At 44.7% G+C, this 18,788-nt stretch overlaps 1 protein-coding gene and 1 pseudogene across 2 annotated transcripts in view; one reads left to right on the forward strand and one right to left on the reverse strand.

Annotated features, from left to right (window-relative positions):
- LOC137638475 (transmembrane protein 138) overlaps window positions 1-18,788 on the reverse strand; it is a 118,646-nt gene that overhangs the window by 21,209 nt on the left and 78,649 nt on the right. For both annotated transcript variants that reach the window (XR_011044140.1, XM_068370556.1), the window contains exon 4: window positions 18,279-18,453. Coding sequence is in view for 1 of the 2 variants with exons in the window: in XM_068370556.1 (XP_068226657.1) it covers window positions 18,279-18,453 (175 nt within the window). In the remaining variant the exon portion in view is untranslated. The remainder of the gene's footprint in view (window positions 1-18,278; window positions 18,454-18,788) is intronic.
- On the forward strand, window positions 1,098-2,205 carry LOC137638869 (uncharacterized; annotated as a pseudogene).

Consider the following 18,788-nt stretch of genomic DNA (forward strand, 5'->3'; position numbering starts at 1 on the left):
CTCCCAGTGCTCCAGTTCGTGGCAGGAAGAGGTTGAGGCCCTTCCACTCCTCACAATTCAGACAGCCTCTTCAGGTAGTGCAACCTGTCCCAGTCCAGTCTGTCCCTGTTTCACAGGGCTCCCAGCCTTCTACCTCTAAGGGCCAACCCCAACAGCAGTATGTGTTGGTTCCTCAAACACAAGTCGCATCGACTTCATTTGCTGCCTCCCCGGCTTTCAACCCCACTTATGAATCTCAAGGTTCTTTCCAAGGCTACCAGCGCCACAGAGGCTCCAGAGGTGCCTTTCGTAACCGAGGTAGCGGAAGGGGTTCCCACCGAGGCAAGACTTTCCGCGGAGGCAGAGGTGGCAAATCTTCATCAAGCCATTGAGAAGTTGCAGGTAGGAGGGAGACTATACAAATTTCGGGACCACTGGAAGTTCAGCAACTGGGCTTCCAGCATAATCTCCAAAGGTCTGGGGTGGAGCTGGCTACAGGGACCCCCTCCACCAAACAGTTTCTACCAACTCCCGACAGAAGAGCTATGTTCATTTACAAAGGATCTGTTGCAAAAGAACGCAATCCAAAGCATGCGTCGCTTAAAATTTCAAGGTCGCTTATTCAGTGTGCCAAAGAAAGGCTCAGACAAACGAAGGATAATCCTGGACCTGTCTCGTCTAAACTCCTTCATTCGTTGCGAAAAATTCCACATGCTTACCGTCTCGCAGGTGCGGACCCTACTTCCCTGTGGGGCCGTCACCACCTCCATCGATCTTACAGATGCTTACTATCACGTTCCAATAGCAAGGCATTTTCGCCCCTTCCTAGGCTTCAAGCTGGGCAAACAAGCCTATACTTTCAAGGTGATGCCATTCGGGCTCAACATAGCGCCCAGAATCTTCACCAAACTAGCCGAGACGGTGATTCAGGAACTTCGAACCCAAAGGATTCAAGTAGTGGCTTATCTCGACGATTGGCTGATCTGGTCGAACAACGTCCGGAACTTCCACTCGGCGACGCACAAGGCCCTCTCTTTCCTTCGACGTCTAGGATTTCAGGTCAACCTTGAGAAATCCCGCCTGGTCCCGGAGACCAAGTTTCAGTGGCTGGGGCTACAATGGGACCTCAATTCCCATACATTGTGCCTGCCCAAAGACAAAAGGAAGGAAATAGCGAGGAACACGAAACAGTTTCTCAGAGACAAGTTGACATCCAGACGGAACCAGGAAAGAATACTCGGTTCCTTACAGTTCGCCTCCGTCACAGACATCGTCCTGAAGTCCAAACTAAAGGACATAAACAGAGTGTGGCGTCCCAGAGCAACCAAGAAACGTCAAGACAGGCGAGCTCGCCTTCCCCCAATCCTGAGGAAAAGTCTGCAGCCTTGGACGAAGGTCTAGAACCTTTCCAAGTCAGTTCCCCTGCAATATCCTGTCCCGGGACTCGTCGTTCACACAGACGCCTCCCTCACAGGGTGGGGAGGTTACTCTTAACACAAGAAAGTCCAAGGGTTATGGTCTCCGATATTTCAACAAATGCATATAAATGTCCTAGAGGCCATGGCAGTCTTGCTTACCCTAAAACGTCTCAGCCCAGCCAGGAATCTCCATATCAGACTGGTCCTCGACAGCGCAGTCATAGTTCACTGCATCAACAGAGGAGGCTCCAGGTCAGCCCACATAAGTCACGTCATGCTGGCGATTTTCTCCATGGCAACATCATACAAGTGGCATCTGTCAGCAGTCCACCTGGCGGGGGTCCGGAATGTAGTGGCGGACGCACTTTCCCGGACGACTCCTTTGGAGTCGGAGTGGTCACTGGACAATCGATCCTTCCAATGGATCTCATCTCAGGTCCCGGGTCTCCAGGTGGATCTGTTTGCGACGGAATCCAATCGCAAACTAAAATGTTATGTAGCCCCCAACCTGGACCCTCAGGCTTATGCCATGGACACTATGTCAATAGACTGGAACACTTAGAAGACGATTTATCTGTTTCCTCCGATAAATCTCCTGCTGAAAGTACTGCACAAGCTCAGATCTTTCAAGGGCCGAGTGGCTCTGATAGCCCCCAACTGGCCCAAAAGCAACTGGTTCCCCTTGTTACTAGAGCTAGGTCTCCGCCCCCGGCGGATACCCAATCCTGTCCTACCACAGGTAGTACAAACGCGCAATGTGTTAGCTTCCTCAAGGATTCTGAATGCCTTAACTTTATGGACTTCATGAAGTTCGCAGCTCAAAAGGATGCAAACATCGACCCTCTGAATACCCTATTCCTGGAATCCGACAAAAGAGAATCCACTCTTCGTCAGTATGACTCAGCCGTCAAAAAACTGGCAAAGTTTTTGAAAGACTCACAAGTTGAGAAAATGACGATGAACCTGACTGTGATATTCTTTAGAACTCTCTTTGAATCGGGCCTAGCAGCCAACACAATTACCACGATCAAATCAGCCTTGAAAAAGATCTTCCATGTCGGTTTTGACATTGACCTAACGGATTCATGCTTCTCTTCCATCCCAAGAGCTTGTGCCAGATTGAAACCATCAACTCGCCCTAGCGCAGTTTCTTGGTTCTTGAACGATGTCTTAAAGCTAGCCTCTGACACTTTGAACGAATCTTGTAACTATATGGCATTGTTAAGGAAGACACTTTTTCTTTTGAGCCTCGCCTCTGGCTCTAGAATCTCAGAATTGTCGGCCCTGTCTAGAAACCCAGGTCATATCGAGTTCCTCCCTTCGGGTGAGGTCCTTCTCTCCCCTAACAAAGTATTCCTGGCTAAAAATGAAGATCCCCAGAACAAGTGGTTTCCCTGGAAGATTGTTCCACTTCATCGGGATCCATCCCTGTGTCCAGTTACCACCCTGAAATCCTACTTGAGTAGAACTTCCACTACTTCCACAGGGCCCCTGTTTATTAGAGAGAATGGAGGAACTATTACCCTTAAAGGAATTAGACAACAAATTCTTTATTTTATTAAACAAGCTAATCCCGAGTCATTCCCACACGTCCATGATATTCGAGCTGTTGCTACTTCAATTAACTTTTTTCATCATATGAAATTTGATGAGCTCACAAAATATACGGGTTGGAAGTCCCCTAGAGTTTTTAAACGCCATTACCTAAAACCTTTAGAAGCTCTTAAATTTGCAACAGTAGCAGCTGGGAATGTAGTTCCTCCTGAAGGCTATGAGTCCTAATTACAACGTCTTGCTCTGTCCTCTTTCTCTCCTGCCTGGCTTTCTTATTGTCCCTACCTGGTTTAGTTATCCTTTGCCATACGCCCCTATGGTGTATTTATTTTATTATTCATTGATATGTCCTACCAATTGTTTTGGTTTCATCTATGCTTAATCCCTCGAGTTGATTTTATTTTAATTTTGATATGTATTTTGCTATATTCACAGTTCTGCTTGTTCTATTACCATCCCTTTATGGGATTGTTTACCATGTATTGATTAATAATTTTATCTTGTGGATTACTTACCTTCGGGTTACTTTATTATTGTTTTCAGTGGATATTCTCCACTCATAACCATGTTTATCACTCGCCTATGGGATTCCTATCCCTCCTGTTTGTTATTAATGCCACCATGTACTGTATTACTATTTTTTGTGTTATTTTCTCCCCAGGTAGTTAGCCATATTGGGTCCCTATTCTCTGGTAGTATTTCACTGGGCGGCACAGATCAGAGCCCAGAAAAGGGATTTTGACGTAGGAAAAATCTATTTCTGGGCGAGAGACCTGTGCCGCCCAGTGAACCCACCCGTCCCTCCCTTCCGGGCCCCAGTTTGGGGTGCTATAGGAGTGACGTCACTAGCGTGGGTGGGCTCGTTCGTAGTAGCGATTGGAGTTAGGTTGTTGAACGGCTCCTTGCTGTTCGGGAATGTTGACAGGAGTTATCTAAATGGTGCGAGACCTCTGGTTGTGATTTATCACGCCCCAGTTATTTATACCGACACCTTAATAGGTGAGCGAGCTGGGTCCAACCTAGCATTCCTATACAATTTTTTCTCTGGTAAAATTCATAGCAGTTATTACCTTAGAAATGATGTTAAAGGAGCATTTCACTGGGCGGCACAGGTCTCTCGCCCAGAAATAGATTTTTCCAAGGTCAAAATCCCTTTTTTTAACATACTTACCCGGTGGATATATATATATAACTAACATCTCTGACGTCCGGCAGGAATTCAAAACTCACCGGCGATCGAAGATTGGGTTGCTAGGTGTACAACTAGTGCCACCACTCGCCAGGATACTGGAACCATTCCTCAAGTCCTCAGGTCTTCTCTGCCCATAGGGTCTCTAGAGGGGCGGAAGGGAGGGAGTTTAATTATATATATCCACCAGGTAAGTATGTTCAAAAATTTATTTTAATATGAAAATATCATTTTTAAACATTTAACTTAGCCGGTGGATATATATATAGCTGATTGACACCCTTGGTGGAGGGTAAGAGACCAGCAGTAAACATCATAGGAATATAACTCAAGAGTTTTGATAAAAACAAACTTAAGTGTTCGTACCTGATAAGGAAGCTGACTTTTATGATTCTCTGCCTCATTAGTCCGCTATCCTTATGAAGCCCAGCGATCCACTCAGGGGGCTGAAAAACCTCTAAGAGCTGTCATATCTGGGGTGACCACCCCTATGACAGGACCTCAACCAATACCCTTGATCTGGGCGCTCTCAAGAAACAAGTTTGACCACCCGCTAAAATCAAATGATTGCGGAAGACTGTCCCAGTCTCCACATACAACCAAAAAGACAATAGTTTCAAGAGAAGAATAAAGGTTTTAGGATTAGGGGAATGTAGTGGTAGAACCTTCACCCACTACTGCACTGGCTGCTACGAATGGTCCCAAAGTGTAGCAGTCCTCGTAAAGAGTCTGGACACTCTTTAAATAATGTGAAGCGAACACAGATTTACTCCTCCAGTAGGTTGCGTCCATAATGCTTCCTAGGGATCGATTTTGCTTGAAAGCCACTGACGTTGCCACAGCTCTGACTTCATGAGTCTTTACTTTCAACAATCAAAGGTCAGTCTCACCGCAGTGAGCGTGAGCCTCTCTAATTAAGAACCTGACAAAATACGATAAGGCGTTCTTTGACATCGGTAAGGAGGGCTTCTTGACCGAACACCATAAAGCCTCAGATTTGCCTCGTAGATTTTTGGTTCTGACAAGGTAAAATTTAAGTGCTCTCACAGGGCACAGGACTCTCTCTATCTCGTTACCAACCACATCTGACAGGTTGGGAATCTCAAAAGATTTTGGCCATGGATGAGAAGGTCGCTCATTCTTGGCCAAGAAACCAAGCTGCAAGGAGCATACTGCCTTACTAGTACAGAAGCCGACGTTCTTACTGAAGGCATGAACCTCACTAACTCTCTTTGCGGTAGCAAGACTCACTAGAAAAAGAGTGTCTTCAGAGTAAGATCTTTAAAAGATGCTAAGTGCAAAGGTTCAAATTTCTCAGACATAAGAAATTTAAGGACAACATCCAGGTTCCAAGCTGGCGTCACTATCCGATGCTCCTTGGAGGTCTCGAAAGACTTGAGAAGATCTTGAAGGCCTTTATTGTTCGAGAGGTCAATGTTCCTGTGTCTGAACACTGCAGCTAACATGCTCCTGTAATCTTTAATGGTAGAGGCAGAAAAGTTACGTTCATTCCTAAGGTGTAGCAGGAAGTCCGCGATTTGAGCTATAGAGGTATAGGACGGGGAAATAGAGGTGACCTTGCACCAATCTCAAAATACCTCCCATCCGGACTGGTAGATCCTGATGGAGAAAGGATCTCCTTGCTCTGGCAATAGCTCTAGCTGCCTCCTTCAAAAACTCTCGAGCTCTAGAGTCTCTCGATAGTCTGAAGGCAGTTAGACGAAGCGCGTGGAGGCTTTGATGGAACCTTTTCATGTGAGGTTGCTGGAGAAGGTCCAACCGTATTGGCAGGCTTCTTGGAATGTCCACCATCCATTGATGTACCTCGGTGAACCATTCCCTTGATGGCCAGAGGGGAGCAACCAACGTCAACCTGGTCCCTTTGTGAGAGGCGAACTTCTGTAGGACTTTGTAAAGGATTTTGAAGGGGGGAAACGCATAAACTTCCAGGTGAGACCAGTCCAGTAAGAACGCATCGATGTGGACCGCCTCTGGATCTGGAACTGGAGAGCAGTAAGTTGGAAGCCTCTTCGTTATCGAGGTTGTGAACAGGTCTATGGATGGACGTCCCCATATCCGCCATAGTTTCTCGCACACCTCCTGATGAAGAGTCCATTCTGTGGGGATGACTTGTCCTCTTCTGCTGAGGCAGTCTGCCATCCTGTTCCTTTCTCCCTGAATGAATCTTGTAAGTAAGGTGATGTTTCTCTCCTTCGACCAAACTAGGAGATCCCTTGCAGTTAAGTAAAGGGACTGCGAGTGGGTCCCGCCTTGCTTGGAGATGTAGGCTAACGCTGTGGTGTTGTCTGCGTTTACCTGCACCACCTTGTTTCGAATCAGTCCTTCGAAACTTTGCAAGGCCAAAAGAACTGCTAGAAGCTCCTTCTGGTTGATGTGAAGCTTTACCTGGTCTTTGGACCAAAGGCTCGAGCACTCTAGTCTGTCTAGTGTTGCTCCCCACCCCGAGTCCGAAGCGTCTGAGCAAAGCACATGGTCTGGGTTCTTGTGTGCAAGAGAGAGGCCTTCCTGAAGTTTGAGATTGACATCCCACCATTTCAGGCAAGTCTTGACCATTTCTGGAAGTGGAATGGACACTGCTTCCAAGCCCTTCTCCTTGTCCCAATGCTGGTTGAGGTGAAACTGGAGAGGGCGCAGATTGAGTCTTCCTAGGGAGACAAACTGCTCCAGTGACGAGAGTGTTCCCAGCAGACTCATCCACATCCTTACAGAGCAACTGCGCTTTTTCTGATAAAGACGAATCTTTAAGAGAGCTTGCTCTAGTCTTGTGGGCGATGGAAAAGCCCGAAAAACTAGACTCCGTATCTCCATCTCCAAATAGAGAATAGTTTGAGATGGGGTCAGTTGCGACTTCTCCTTGTTTACTAGGAGATCCAACTCCTTCGCTAGGGCCAAAGTCCATCTGAGATCCTTCAGACAGCGATTGAAGGATGACGCCCTGAGTAACCAGTCGTCTAGGTATAGAGAGGCTCTGACACCTGTCGAATGCAGGAAGCTCGCCACGTTCTGCATGAGCTTCGTAAATACAAGAGGAGCAGTGCTGAGACCGAAGCACAGAGCTCGAAATTGGAACACTTCCTTCCCATACACGATCCTTAGATAATGTTGGAAGGTCGGATGGATAGGGATATGGAAGTATGCGTCCTGGAGATTGAAAGAGCCCATCCAATTGCCTTCCCTTACTGCTGCCAGAACAGACTTGGAAGTTTCCATAGTGAACTTTGCTTTCAGGATGAATACATTAAGTGCGCTCACGTCCAGCACTAGTCTCCAACCTCCTGGGTTCTTTGGAACTAGGAAGAGGTGGTTGTAAAAACCTGGAGACTGATGGTTTAAAACCTTCACCACAGCTCCCTTCTCTAACAAGAGGGACACCTGTAGGTGCAAAGCTTGTCTTCTTGCTTCCTCTCGGTATCTGGGAGAGAGATCTATCGGCTTTTGAACAAGAGGAGGTTTCTTTACAAAGGGAATTTTGTACCCCTCCTTCAACAAGAGGACAGACCATTGGTCTGCTTCTCTCCTCTCCCAAGCCTGCCAGAAGTTCTTCAATCTGGCCCTTACTGCTGTCTGAAGTTGTGGGCAGTCAGACTCTGCTACGACTTGATCTGGCTCCCCTCCTTTTACCTCGTCTTCCATCAGAACGAGAGTTGCCTCTGTTGGAGGCTCTGCCACGAAAGGGAGGAATAAACCTAGAAGCAGGGGTATCCAACTTCGGTTTGTTGCTTGAAAACGACGACGGTAATACCTTGCGAGCTGTTTTAGAAACTAGATCATGGGTGTCCTTTAAGGCAAGGGATGAAGCTATATCCTTCACAAGATCTTGGGGAAAAAGAGAACGAGAGAGTGGTGCATAAAGAAGTTCCGACTTCTGACAAGGAGTAACTCCCGTAGCTAAGAAAGAGCACAATGACTCTCTCTTCTTAAGAACACCCGCAGTAAAAAGAGCAGCAAGCTCATTGGATCCATCTCTTACTGCTTTGTCCATACAGGACATAATCTGAACAACAGACTCATTATTAAAAGCAGACACTTTCTTGCTTAAGGCTCCAATGACCAATCAAGAAAGTTGAAGACTTCAAAGGCACGGAAGACCCCCTTGAGCAGATGGTCAAGTTCCGAGGTAGTCCATAATAGTTTTGAGTGTCTCATGGCTAGACGACGAGGAGAGTCTACCAGGCTTGAGAAGTCCCCCTGGGCAGAGGCAGGTACTCCCAAGCCGAGAACTTCTCCTGTGTCATACCAGACGCTCGAACGAGAAGCAAGTTTAGATGGAGGGAAGGCAAAGGTTGACTTGCCAAGACTTCTTTTGGTCTGCAACCATTCTCCCAGCAAACGCAAAGCTCTCTTAGATGACCGAGAGAGCACCAATTTAGTAAAAGAGGGAGCTGTAGCAGCCAACCCTAAAGTGAATTCTGAAGGAGGCGAGCGTGGAGCAGCAGGAACAAAATGCGAAGGAAAAACTTCCTTAAAAACAGTCATGATCTTCTTAAAATCCAAAGATTGTTGGGCAGATCTAGGTTCCTCTTCTTCAGACAAGATACCCAAAGGTACAGCTGTGGAAAGGGGATCATCCGCTTCCTCCTCAGAATAAACTTCATCCGAAAGTTCGATGTTCTTACGAGGTGGAGAATCAACAAGAAGTCGGGATGGAATAGCTTGACAGCTTGCATCAACCTGCTGATGAGTAACAGGCAGAGGATGAAGGTCGACGTCACGTCGGGACTGCATCGACTGACGTTCAACATCACGTCGAAGCTGACGATCGGCGTCACGTTTGGCAGCATGCCGAACACTAGGGGTCACGTCAGCGTGACGTGAAACTTCGCGCTTAGAAGTCTGATGAGAAGAGTCACGCTTATCAGAACCGTGACGCTCCGCAAGCGAGGGTTCCTGTCGATCAGGGGCTGGACAGTAAGACTGCATTAAGTGGACAGTTTCGACTGCATGTCCTACAGCATGCTAAAATTAGGATCTCAAACACGAGGATCAGAACGTGACTTCAGTAACGTCCATTCCGCAACGTCAGTGAGAATAACGGGAGCAGCAGCACTCACATCACGTCTGGAACGTCCAGACGAAACTGGACGTTGACTTTGTTCTGAAGGGACCAATTTCCTCTTGAGAGGTCTGGAATCCTGACGCCAGGATTTCTTACTGATGTTAATGTCTTCGGAGGATGAGGAGAACTTAGTCTCACCTCTCCCATGATAAGGGCGATCGTGACGAGCAACGTCAACCGCAACTCGTGAAGGAACATCTGTTCGTGGGTTAAAACCTATTGTTCCCTTTCGTCGTCTGACATTCCTTCTCCCAGGGGTTGGGGAGCTTGAAAGAGGTCTAGGACTGGGTGAACGGCAAGTATGAACAGACGAACCCTCCGCAACACTGAACACATTTTTTTGCACTTTTTTCATTGACACTGTCACTTTTTAACAATTTAACATCGGACATAAGCTGATTCCTATACGTAGCAAGCGATTCGACCTTGGCACCAAGAGCATGAATCGCCTTCATCATGTCCATCAGTGAAGGCTCGTTAGTGCAAGTAGGGGGTTCAGAGACTACCACTACAGGGGAAGGAAAAGGTTCAGGGACATGGGGAGAGGAAAATTCTCGAGAATGAGAAGAGCTTCTTCTGACCCTATCTCTCTCTAACTTACGAGTGTAATTTTCATACTCAAGCCACTCGGTATCTGATAAAATTACACACTCATCACATCGATCCCCTAACTGACATATCTTACCTCTACATTTGTTACAAATAGAGTGGGGGTCGATGGAAGCCTTTGGAAGGCGGGTCTTACAGCCTTTAGCACATTTCCTATACACAGGGGAAGGGTAAAAAACAGTCAAATCAAAAAGAGTTTCAAGAAAAGTCGTAAGAAAAACCAACCAAGCGAAAGCCATTAACCAAAAAACAAGTACTTCACCAAAGCTGTAGAAAACTTGACGTTAGCGCGAGCAAGAAAATTTCAATGTTTACGCCACAGCGGCAGAGAAGAACTGAGGGCTTGAGGAATGGTTCCAGTATCCTGGCGAGTGGTGGCGCTAGTTGTACACCTAGCAACCCAATCTTCGATCGCCCGTGAGTTTTGAATTTCTGCCGGACGTCAGAGACGTTAGCTATATATATATATCCACCGGCTAAGTTAAATATTTAAAAACCCATGTTAACCTGCAATCAAATATCAAGCCTAAAAACCTAGCTTCACATGCACATGTGATCCATTGACCTTTGATGTACATTTCAGGGTTTGGATGTACTCTCCAAATACGACAGAAATGGACAACAGTAGTTTTGATTGTCAAAAACTTGAACCCATTCATATCAGCCCACTGAATAATGTTGTCAATTGCGAGTTGTAGTTTTCTCTCAACCATTGCCATTCTAGTGTGATGTAAGGAAAGGAATTTCACATTGAATAAGTTAATATATGCACAGTATGTGATTAGCTATTTTGTAAGTTTCGTTTGATAGAGAGACAAATAAATTTAATTGATTTCATAAAAAGTGAGACTAGAATAGAAAAGAGAGAGCAAAGTGGTAGTGAAAAGCCATTATGCGTTAAATGTGTACCTTGCAGTTTCGCTAGACAAAACGGGATGTCGGGCACAGCACAAAACTATTGGCTCATTGCCACGCGATGTTCGCCATCATCGGAAATGTTGCAGAAAAGCCGGTAACAATGACATCACTAATACGTCAGAAGAGAGGACCAATAAAACACAAGAATAATCACATGACGTGACGTAATTACCATGCCTTGTATTGGGCTACTTATGACGATGGTGTGATAAGAGGAGCACACTTTTTCCTCTTAACCAATCGCCGAGAACAGTTTCCCCTTCTCCCCAATCCTGGGGCAAGGCCCCACACCAAGTGCCGACATGACGGGCACTTTATAAACCTCAAGAAAAACAGTCAAGTTGGCCGCAAGAAGAAACAAGAGAGAACTCCAGCTAGAGAGAGGCGATGTAGGAAGGATTTATCCAGACGAGGTGTTGATGGGTGGGCACCAGTTGAAGACTGAGTCCCTTCCTGCCCAAATAAGGGAACTCATGGATCCAGCAACCACAGCCATTAGACGTTCCAGTCCACGGTTGTAGCCCTCCACTCTTCAAGAGAAATTGTGTTATTCCAGTTTTGTGTTTTTAATTAATTCAACATGTAGAAGAGAATTGTAAAATTGTTGTACACCAAAATTCATTCAGTAAAGCAAAGAAGTAACCGGCATTTTACCTGCACCCCTATCTCTTCAGGGTCTTAAATAAATAAGTAAATAGTGCACTGAATAAATTACAGTAATAATTCAACATAACTCTTAAAATAATAACTAAAAAAAAATATTATAGTGAAGCTTGATATTGAAATGATTCTGCCCCAAAATCTTCACACTAGCTCCAGCAAATGATATGGAGAGATATTCTACAAATAGTGTTGAGAGAATATCTTGAGGAATGACAGAGAATATCTCATTAATTGCTAGTGCAAATAGGGTTACACTTGGCACACTACCCTGGGGAACTCCTTCTTCCTGACATTTTCTCTCCGATAGTTTCTCTCACTCTCACTTGAAAAAATCAATGAGAAATAAATTACTGAATGAACAATGGTAGCTCTCCTCGTAATCCCAAATTATGAATGGCTTTATGTATACCATATCTCCATGCAGTATCATATGCCTTTTCAAGGTAAAAAAGACTTTTACATGGTGCAGTTTGGAAGTGGAGGCTTCACAAATAGAGTACTCGAGTAGTATTACACGGTGCAAGTTTGGAAGTGGAGGCTTCACAAATAGAGTACTCGAGTAGTATTACACGGTGCAAGTTTGGAAGTGGAGGCTTCACAAATAGAGTACTCGAGTAGTATTACACGGTGCAAGTTTGGAAGTGGAGGCTTCACAAATAGAGTACTCGAGTAGTATTACACGGTGCAAGTTTGGAAGTGGAGGCTTCACAAATAGAGTACTCGAGTAGTATTACACGGTGCAAGTTTGGAAGTGGAGGCTTCACAAATAGAGTACTCAAGTAGTATTACACGGTGCAAGTTTGGAAGTGGAGGCTTCACAAATAGAGTACTCAAGTAGTATTACACGGTGCAAGTTTGGAAGTGGAGGCTTCACAAATAGAGTACTCAAGTAGTATTACACGGTGCAAGTTTGGAAGTGGAGGCTTCACAAATAGAGTACTCAAGTAGTATTACACGGTGCAAGTTTGGAAGTGGAGGCTTCACAAATAGAGTACTCAAGTAGTATTACACGGTGCAGTTTGGAAGTGGAGGCTTCACAAATAGAGTACTCAAGTAGTATTAATGTCGTTGAGTGCATTTGTCTAAAGTGAAGGCTTCACAAATAGAGTACTCAAGTAGTATTAATGTCGTTGAGTGCATTTGTCTAAATCCACACTGGATAGGTGATAAAATACTCTTCTTTTCCAGGTACCACATCAGTCTTGCACTGACCATCTTCTCCATGATCTTACATAAGCAAGATGTCAATGCAATTGGTCGATAGTTTGCTACTAAAATCTTATCCTTGCCGGGTTTTAAAAAGGCTAAAATAATGGCTAGTTCCCAAACACTTGGATAACTATAATCATGCAATATTCTGTTAATAATGCTTAAAATAAACAACTTGGTATTAACAGGTACATGTTTTATCATTGCATATGGAATTTCATTAGAACCAGAGGCTGTATCGTTACAATTAGCCAGTGTGGAATCAAATTCCCTTTCGATAAAAGGATTATTGTAGGATTCCTCCTTTTCTGTTGCAAAATTTAGCATTTTCCGTTATTCATTGTTTCTATACTAGTAACCAGGAGCTACTTTACACTTACTTGATACATTGCAGAAATGATCAGCCAATGCATTGCTAACCTCAGTTGCTCCAGTCACATACTGACCATTCACCTTCAACACTGGTGGTGGGTTGGGGGTGAATTTGCCTGCTATCTTTTTTACTTTCCTCCACACTCACACCGATGATGGTGTTCTACTGTTAATGGAGGAAACAAAAAACACCCAAAACTAGCGCCTAGCTTTTTTCATGGCATGACAGAAATGTGCTCTACATTTCTTTTATATGATTGAATTCTCCTCAGTACAGCGTCTGCACAATTGAGTTAAGGACCTTCTTGTGGCTCTGTGCAGGGCACTTAGTTCTGAAGATCACCAAGGGACTGGGTGTCATTTGAATATCCCTGTTGTTTTGGGAATGGAATTGACTCCTACTGTATGAAGAGTTCCATTAAGTAAGTCTGTGGCATTATCAACACTTTTAAACTGTTCTGCATTTCCTTCAATTTCGCTTAGCTTCCGAAATCTATCCCAGTCCGCCTTGTCAAGATTCCATCGTGGCGATCTCTGTAAAGGTAGACCATTGTTGATGTTTATAATGAATGGTGCATGATCATTAGTACGCCAATCATCTATTGTTCTCCAATTAAAATTGAGAAGACAGTTAGACCTTGCAATTGATAGGTCAATGCATGACAAAGTACCTGTCTGAATATGAAAGTGTGTGGGCTCTCCTGTATTAAAGTGTCCTACATTTTCATTCTCCACAATTGATGATATAATGATACCCCTTGCGTTTGCCAAAACATCACCATAAAGGATACCTAATATCAAAATCTCCTAGTAAAAGAAAAGGTTGTGGGAGTTGTTGAATCACCTCTAATAAATTATCATAAAAGATGTTATCATTTGGAGGCAAGTAAAGAGAGCAAATTGTGTATTTTCTCCCTATATTTATCTGTAAAACCACTGCCTGCAGAGGGGTACAGATAGGCAAAGATATTTGAGTAACATCTCGATGAATGTACATAAGACTTCCTCCATAGCTCCCTGCTTGTTGATCATGTGGTGTCCTATAGCTAACATATTCTCGAGGACAAGGATTATTAGTATCAAGCTTGTTCTCCTATAGACATACAATTATAGGGGAGTGCTCACGTATGAGGAGCTTAAGTTCTTCATACAGTATTTCGCTCTTAAACCCTGGCAATTCCATTGCAGAATGGAGGAAAAAACTATGGTTTATTTTTTGGAAGACACCTTGGATGAAGTCTTCCCATTGGCAATCTTTGATCTAGCACTATTTGGGTGTGGTATCTCGAGAGAGAATCTTGATATATTGGGTTTTGTGTTTATCTTTTTCTTTGTGTACTTCTGATCTAATTGTTGAGGTGGATGGTGGATCTCAACTTAAATTTCTGACTTATTTAAGTTGTTTTTCACTTGATCAAAAACACCAACAGACAAGACATCATATTTATTTGAGGTCATGACTTTAATGTTTCTTATGGAAGGAGGCGATAGAGATGGAGGTCTCTCTCTTTTTCTATTGAAAGGTCGTGAACTACCAGGTTTCTGCACCTTTCCCACTACAGGTTCACTAGGTAAATTGGTTTCAAGTGGAACCTCCATCAGATCAGGCAAGGACACGGCCTAAGAGAGGATTATACTATTGTTTGGAATGGGAGTAGATGGCTTTTGAATATCTTTCAGATCTTTAAGTATATGTTTCAATTTTTCTACACTTTCTGGATATAAATTTTCAATGGGACTTTCATCCTCTTTAACTACTTTCATGTCTGTCTTTATGTTAGGAGGGAGGCTATTTTCCTCAGTGTGCTTTGGCAAGTTATTTTTTCAAAACCATTGAAAAAGGTTGCCCTAGCCTTACCTGCTTTTCAAGCACTCTTTTACAAGCCTCTTTAAAAGTAACCTTTTCCATGGTCCTAATGGCCTGAATTTCTTTTTCAAAAATAAACTTAACACAGCTTTTAGATGTAGCTGGGTGTGCATCCCCACAATGTATACAACTTGGATTTTCTGTGCATGCTCCATGACTATTTTTTCCACAGTTGGCACTAACAGCCGACTTATCATTTAGTTTTTCCTTGCGCTTCTGGCTTAAGTGGCCATACTTTTGGCAATGATAACATCGCAATGGTGATGGGATGTATGATTTCACCCTCAAAGATAGCCAACCAGCTTTAACAACATTAGGTACTCTACATATACCACCAAAGTAGTGAGAGGAATGCATTGTTCTCCAACTGTTTTTCTCATTCTGACTACTTTTACTACTCCTTGACTTTTCAGTTCATCATAAATTTCTTTTTCCTCTATGGCTAGCAATTCTGGAGGACTTTGTTGGCTAGTAGATGATTCTAAGACCACTCGGACCCCACTATCTGAGTCACTCTGCTCTAATTGACTGCAAGCACATTCTTCTTGCCTGGAATGAAGCAAGCAGACAGGGACATCGAGTTGTCTTCCACCTATCTAATCATCTCTATGCTAGATGGCACAGGGGCTGCAAGAAGGTACCACCTTGCTTGTTTACGTAGGCTACTACTGTAGCGTTGTCGCTCGTCAAGACTACGGAGTTCCCTGTCAGGAACTGGTAGAACTGTTGGAGGGCAAGAAAGGCTGCTCTCACCTCTAAGAGATTTATATGTAGGTACCTGCCTGATGCGGACCAAAAACTGAAGATGGTGTTGTGCAACATATGTGGCCCCCACCCTTCTTTCGATGCATCCAAAGAGCATCAGTTCTTGGGGGGGGGGAGATCGACCCCTTTGCAGAGATTCTCGTTTTCTATCTCCCATCCGAGGTCTGCCCATACCTCTGATCCTAGTTAGACTACAATGTCCCAGGAATTGCCTATCTGATTCCACTGCAACTTTAGACACCATTGGCAGGATATTATCCTGAGGCAACCATTGGGTACTTGATGGGCCACGGATGATAGGTGACCTATGAGACGTAACCAACTCTGGGCTGGAAGCTCTTATCGCTTGAGGAAGGGCCCTGCTACCTTCCCTCAACCTCTGAATTCTTTCATCTGATAGAAATCCTCTGTACTGTATGGTGTCTTTTATCATGTCTAGATATACAGTACCATTCTTTGAAAGGGAAGCAGATGTGACTTCTTGAGATATACAGTACATTGATCCCCAAATCTTGGCAAAACCTCAGAAGCTTGTCTCGGTGTTGAAGAAGGGTAGATATTGAGTCTGTTACAATCAGCAAGTCATCCAGAGGTCCTGCGGACTTATCGTTTGTCTAACAATGTCCCCTGTCTCCATTTTGAATGAGGTTTGTTTGACAAACCTGATCAAGGCCAAGAGAGCGATGACTGGTCTTAAGCCTTTTTCACAAGAAAGAGTCGGCCAAAGAAATCTGGAGACCCGTTGAGGACTGCTTGAAGTCCAACCTACTCAAACATGGTCTGGACTTCACCCTGAAAGGCACCTCCCCCCCAGGTGGACAGGTGGAAGGAGCAGCCTCAGCCAACTCCCCTATTACCTCTCCCTCTACGGAAAGAACTTGACCCTTTCCGGTTGTCCAGAAAGGGCTTCTTCAACACCTTCTGCTGTTGTTTGGGAACCGTAGCCCTATTCGCCGGCGGTTTAGGTGAAGGTTGTTTCTTCTGTGGTGGAGGTTGGTAGGGTCGTGATGTCAAGGCCTACTGGAGCAAGGAACCCTGGTTGGACGTCCTCCACCTCTCCAGCACCCGCTCGACGTCTTTTGGGTCAAATAGGGACCTCCCCTCGAAAGAAAAGTTTCTAAGCCTAGAAATCTAAGCTTGCGGGAGCTGTCGAAGAAACCTTTCGATGATCGAGTCCTGTCTCTTCACAATAGTATTCACCCACAGGTTAACAACCTTGTGGGAGAGGAATTCGATTGTCCCGGTGCCAGACAAACGAAAGGTCTCCATCGATCTCCTGGTGGACTCACGTGACCAGTCCTCAGTCCTAATCAAGTGGCCCACCGATCCTAACCAGAGATCCAGGCATGAAGTAGAACTGCATGACATATATCGCAACATTCTCCTGATTGGTGATCAGAAGCCGAGAAAGTGGTTGAGTCCCGACAATTTTTTGAAGGGAACCCTTCTCGCAAGTGCCTCTATTGAGTGGTCTGGTAGCAATGCTGGAAGTGGCTCACTCATGACCTCATAATATCTCCTCTGTTGTACAAATGGCGGCAAGAGGAACTTGAAAGAGGAACCTGCTTGGAGGGAGCTAGGGCAGCCTGTAGTTTGAGACACTGCCTTCCTCCTGGCACTCTTCAACCCCTTTGACTAGGGCAGAGCTGAACTGGCCCTTGGGGATCTCTGAGTGCCACAGACATGGTCTAAGACTGTGTCTTTTCCACCTTGTGGGGTTTTCGATGAATTTGACAACCCATTGATGGATCTAATGCAGGCCAAGACCTGCCAAGACTATTTCTGCTCCACTTCTGTGAGCTTAGGGTTACCGGCTCTAGACAATAGATCGTCCTCAAAATCATATTGCTCTTCCACCTCTGAGCTCTTACCCATAGGAGCCCGGGGTGGGTCGTAGTTGTTAAGGTAGGCCGTTGACAGGGTGTCTCTTGCCGACATCCCCGGATGAGAGACTTCCCTCGGCCTCTCTTGCTGGGGGATGGAGGACTTGAATGGTAAATAAGTCCTTCAGCTCCCTGCGAGAGGGCAGGTATTCCTCCAAAAGAAATGGCCTTCAGGTCTTCTCTTTCCTGAGGGGACGATTGTCCTCTACGGAGGGAGGAATGACATCAGGTTGAGATGGAGGGCGAGACTCCAGTGGTACTACCTCAATGGGAGTCTGACAGAGAGAACGCTCTGTCCTCCCAAGAGGGAGACGGCCTAATCCTTTTCAGTTTCACCTTTGGTTTCGCCGGTGCCACACGTACCTGCAAAGGGCTCCCAGACTTATCTGTAACTTTCTCTTCTCGATTCTTCTTCTGGGGGAATGGGCAGAACCGTTTCTCCGAGGGAAACGGTACCGTCCCTCGATCCCTGAATTTGACCTTGAGTTAAATGGCTGCATTGCTACTCGGCCTTTCCCCAGGGGAGACTGATTGAGGAGCAACTTCAGGGGAGGACCCTAAAGACAAAAAATCTCGTTTGGACTTCTTTTGGTTACGCCCAATCCTCTCCCACTGGGAGGGAAAGTCATGTTTAGGTATCAGACATTATCAACTTAGCATATCATAATTCAATTGTTATCCTCTGAATTTGTAATTAAACTTGACATAAAAATTAAATATATCTCTTTCTCTCTTCATTCAGCTTTCTGTAAGCAATTAGTACTACGACACTTACCAATTCTTTGTACTGTAAAAAGTGCCACCATCCCAGGTGCCCAAATATAGATGTTTGGCTTCTGCCATTGTTGTTCCAAGGACCAAGTATGGAACCCTACAGAGAGGCCAAGGTAAATGACTGCTACAATAATGCACCACTGGAATTTGTGAACAAGTTCTCCGACCAATCCAGCCTGGAAATAAAAGAAATTGACTCAAGAAAGAAAGTTCAAAATATCCCATTATGAAATTACAGTAATTTGTATTTTTCCCAACTATACAAACCTGAGTCCTTTAAAATGATTTAGTAAAGCTACGACAAGCATTCCAATTTTAACAAAGTGGTAGCGAAAGGTAAGCTTACACACTTGGCAGTCATCAAAGCTCTACTGTTGACCTTAAACTTAGGACTTGCAGGGTGGCTGAGATGGGAGGTGTTAACTTAAAAGACTTGGATTTGTAGTGTTAAAAAATACAACCTGTACTTTAAAATTTTGTAATTTGGTCCTTCACAAATAAAAACCATTGC

Source organism: Palaemon carinicauda, chromosome 3, assembly GCF_036898095.1.
Source record: "Palaemon carinicauda isolate YSFRI2023 chromosome 3, ASM3689809v2, whole genome shotgun sequence".
Classification (NCBI taxonomy): domain Eukaryota; kingdom Metazoa; phylum Arthropoda; class Malacostraca; order Decapoda; family Palaemonidae; genus Palaemon; species Palaemon carinicauda.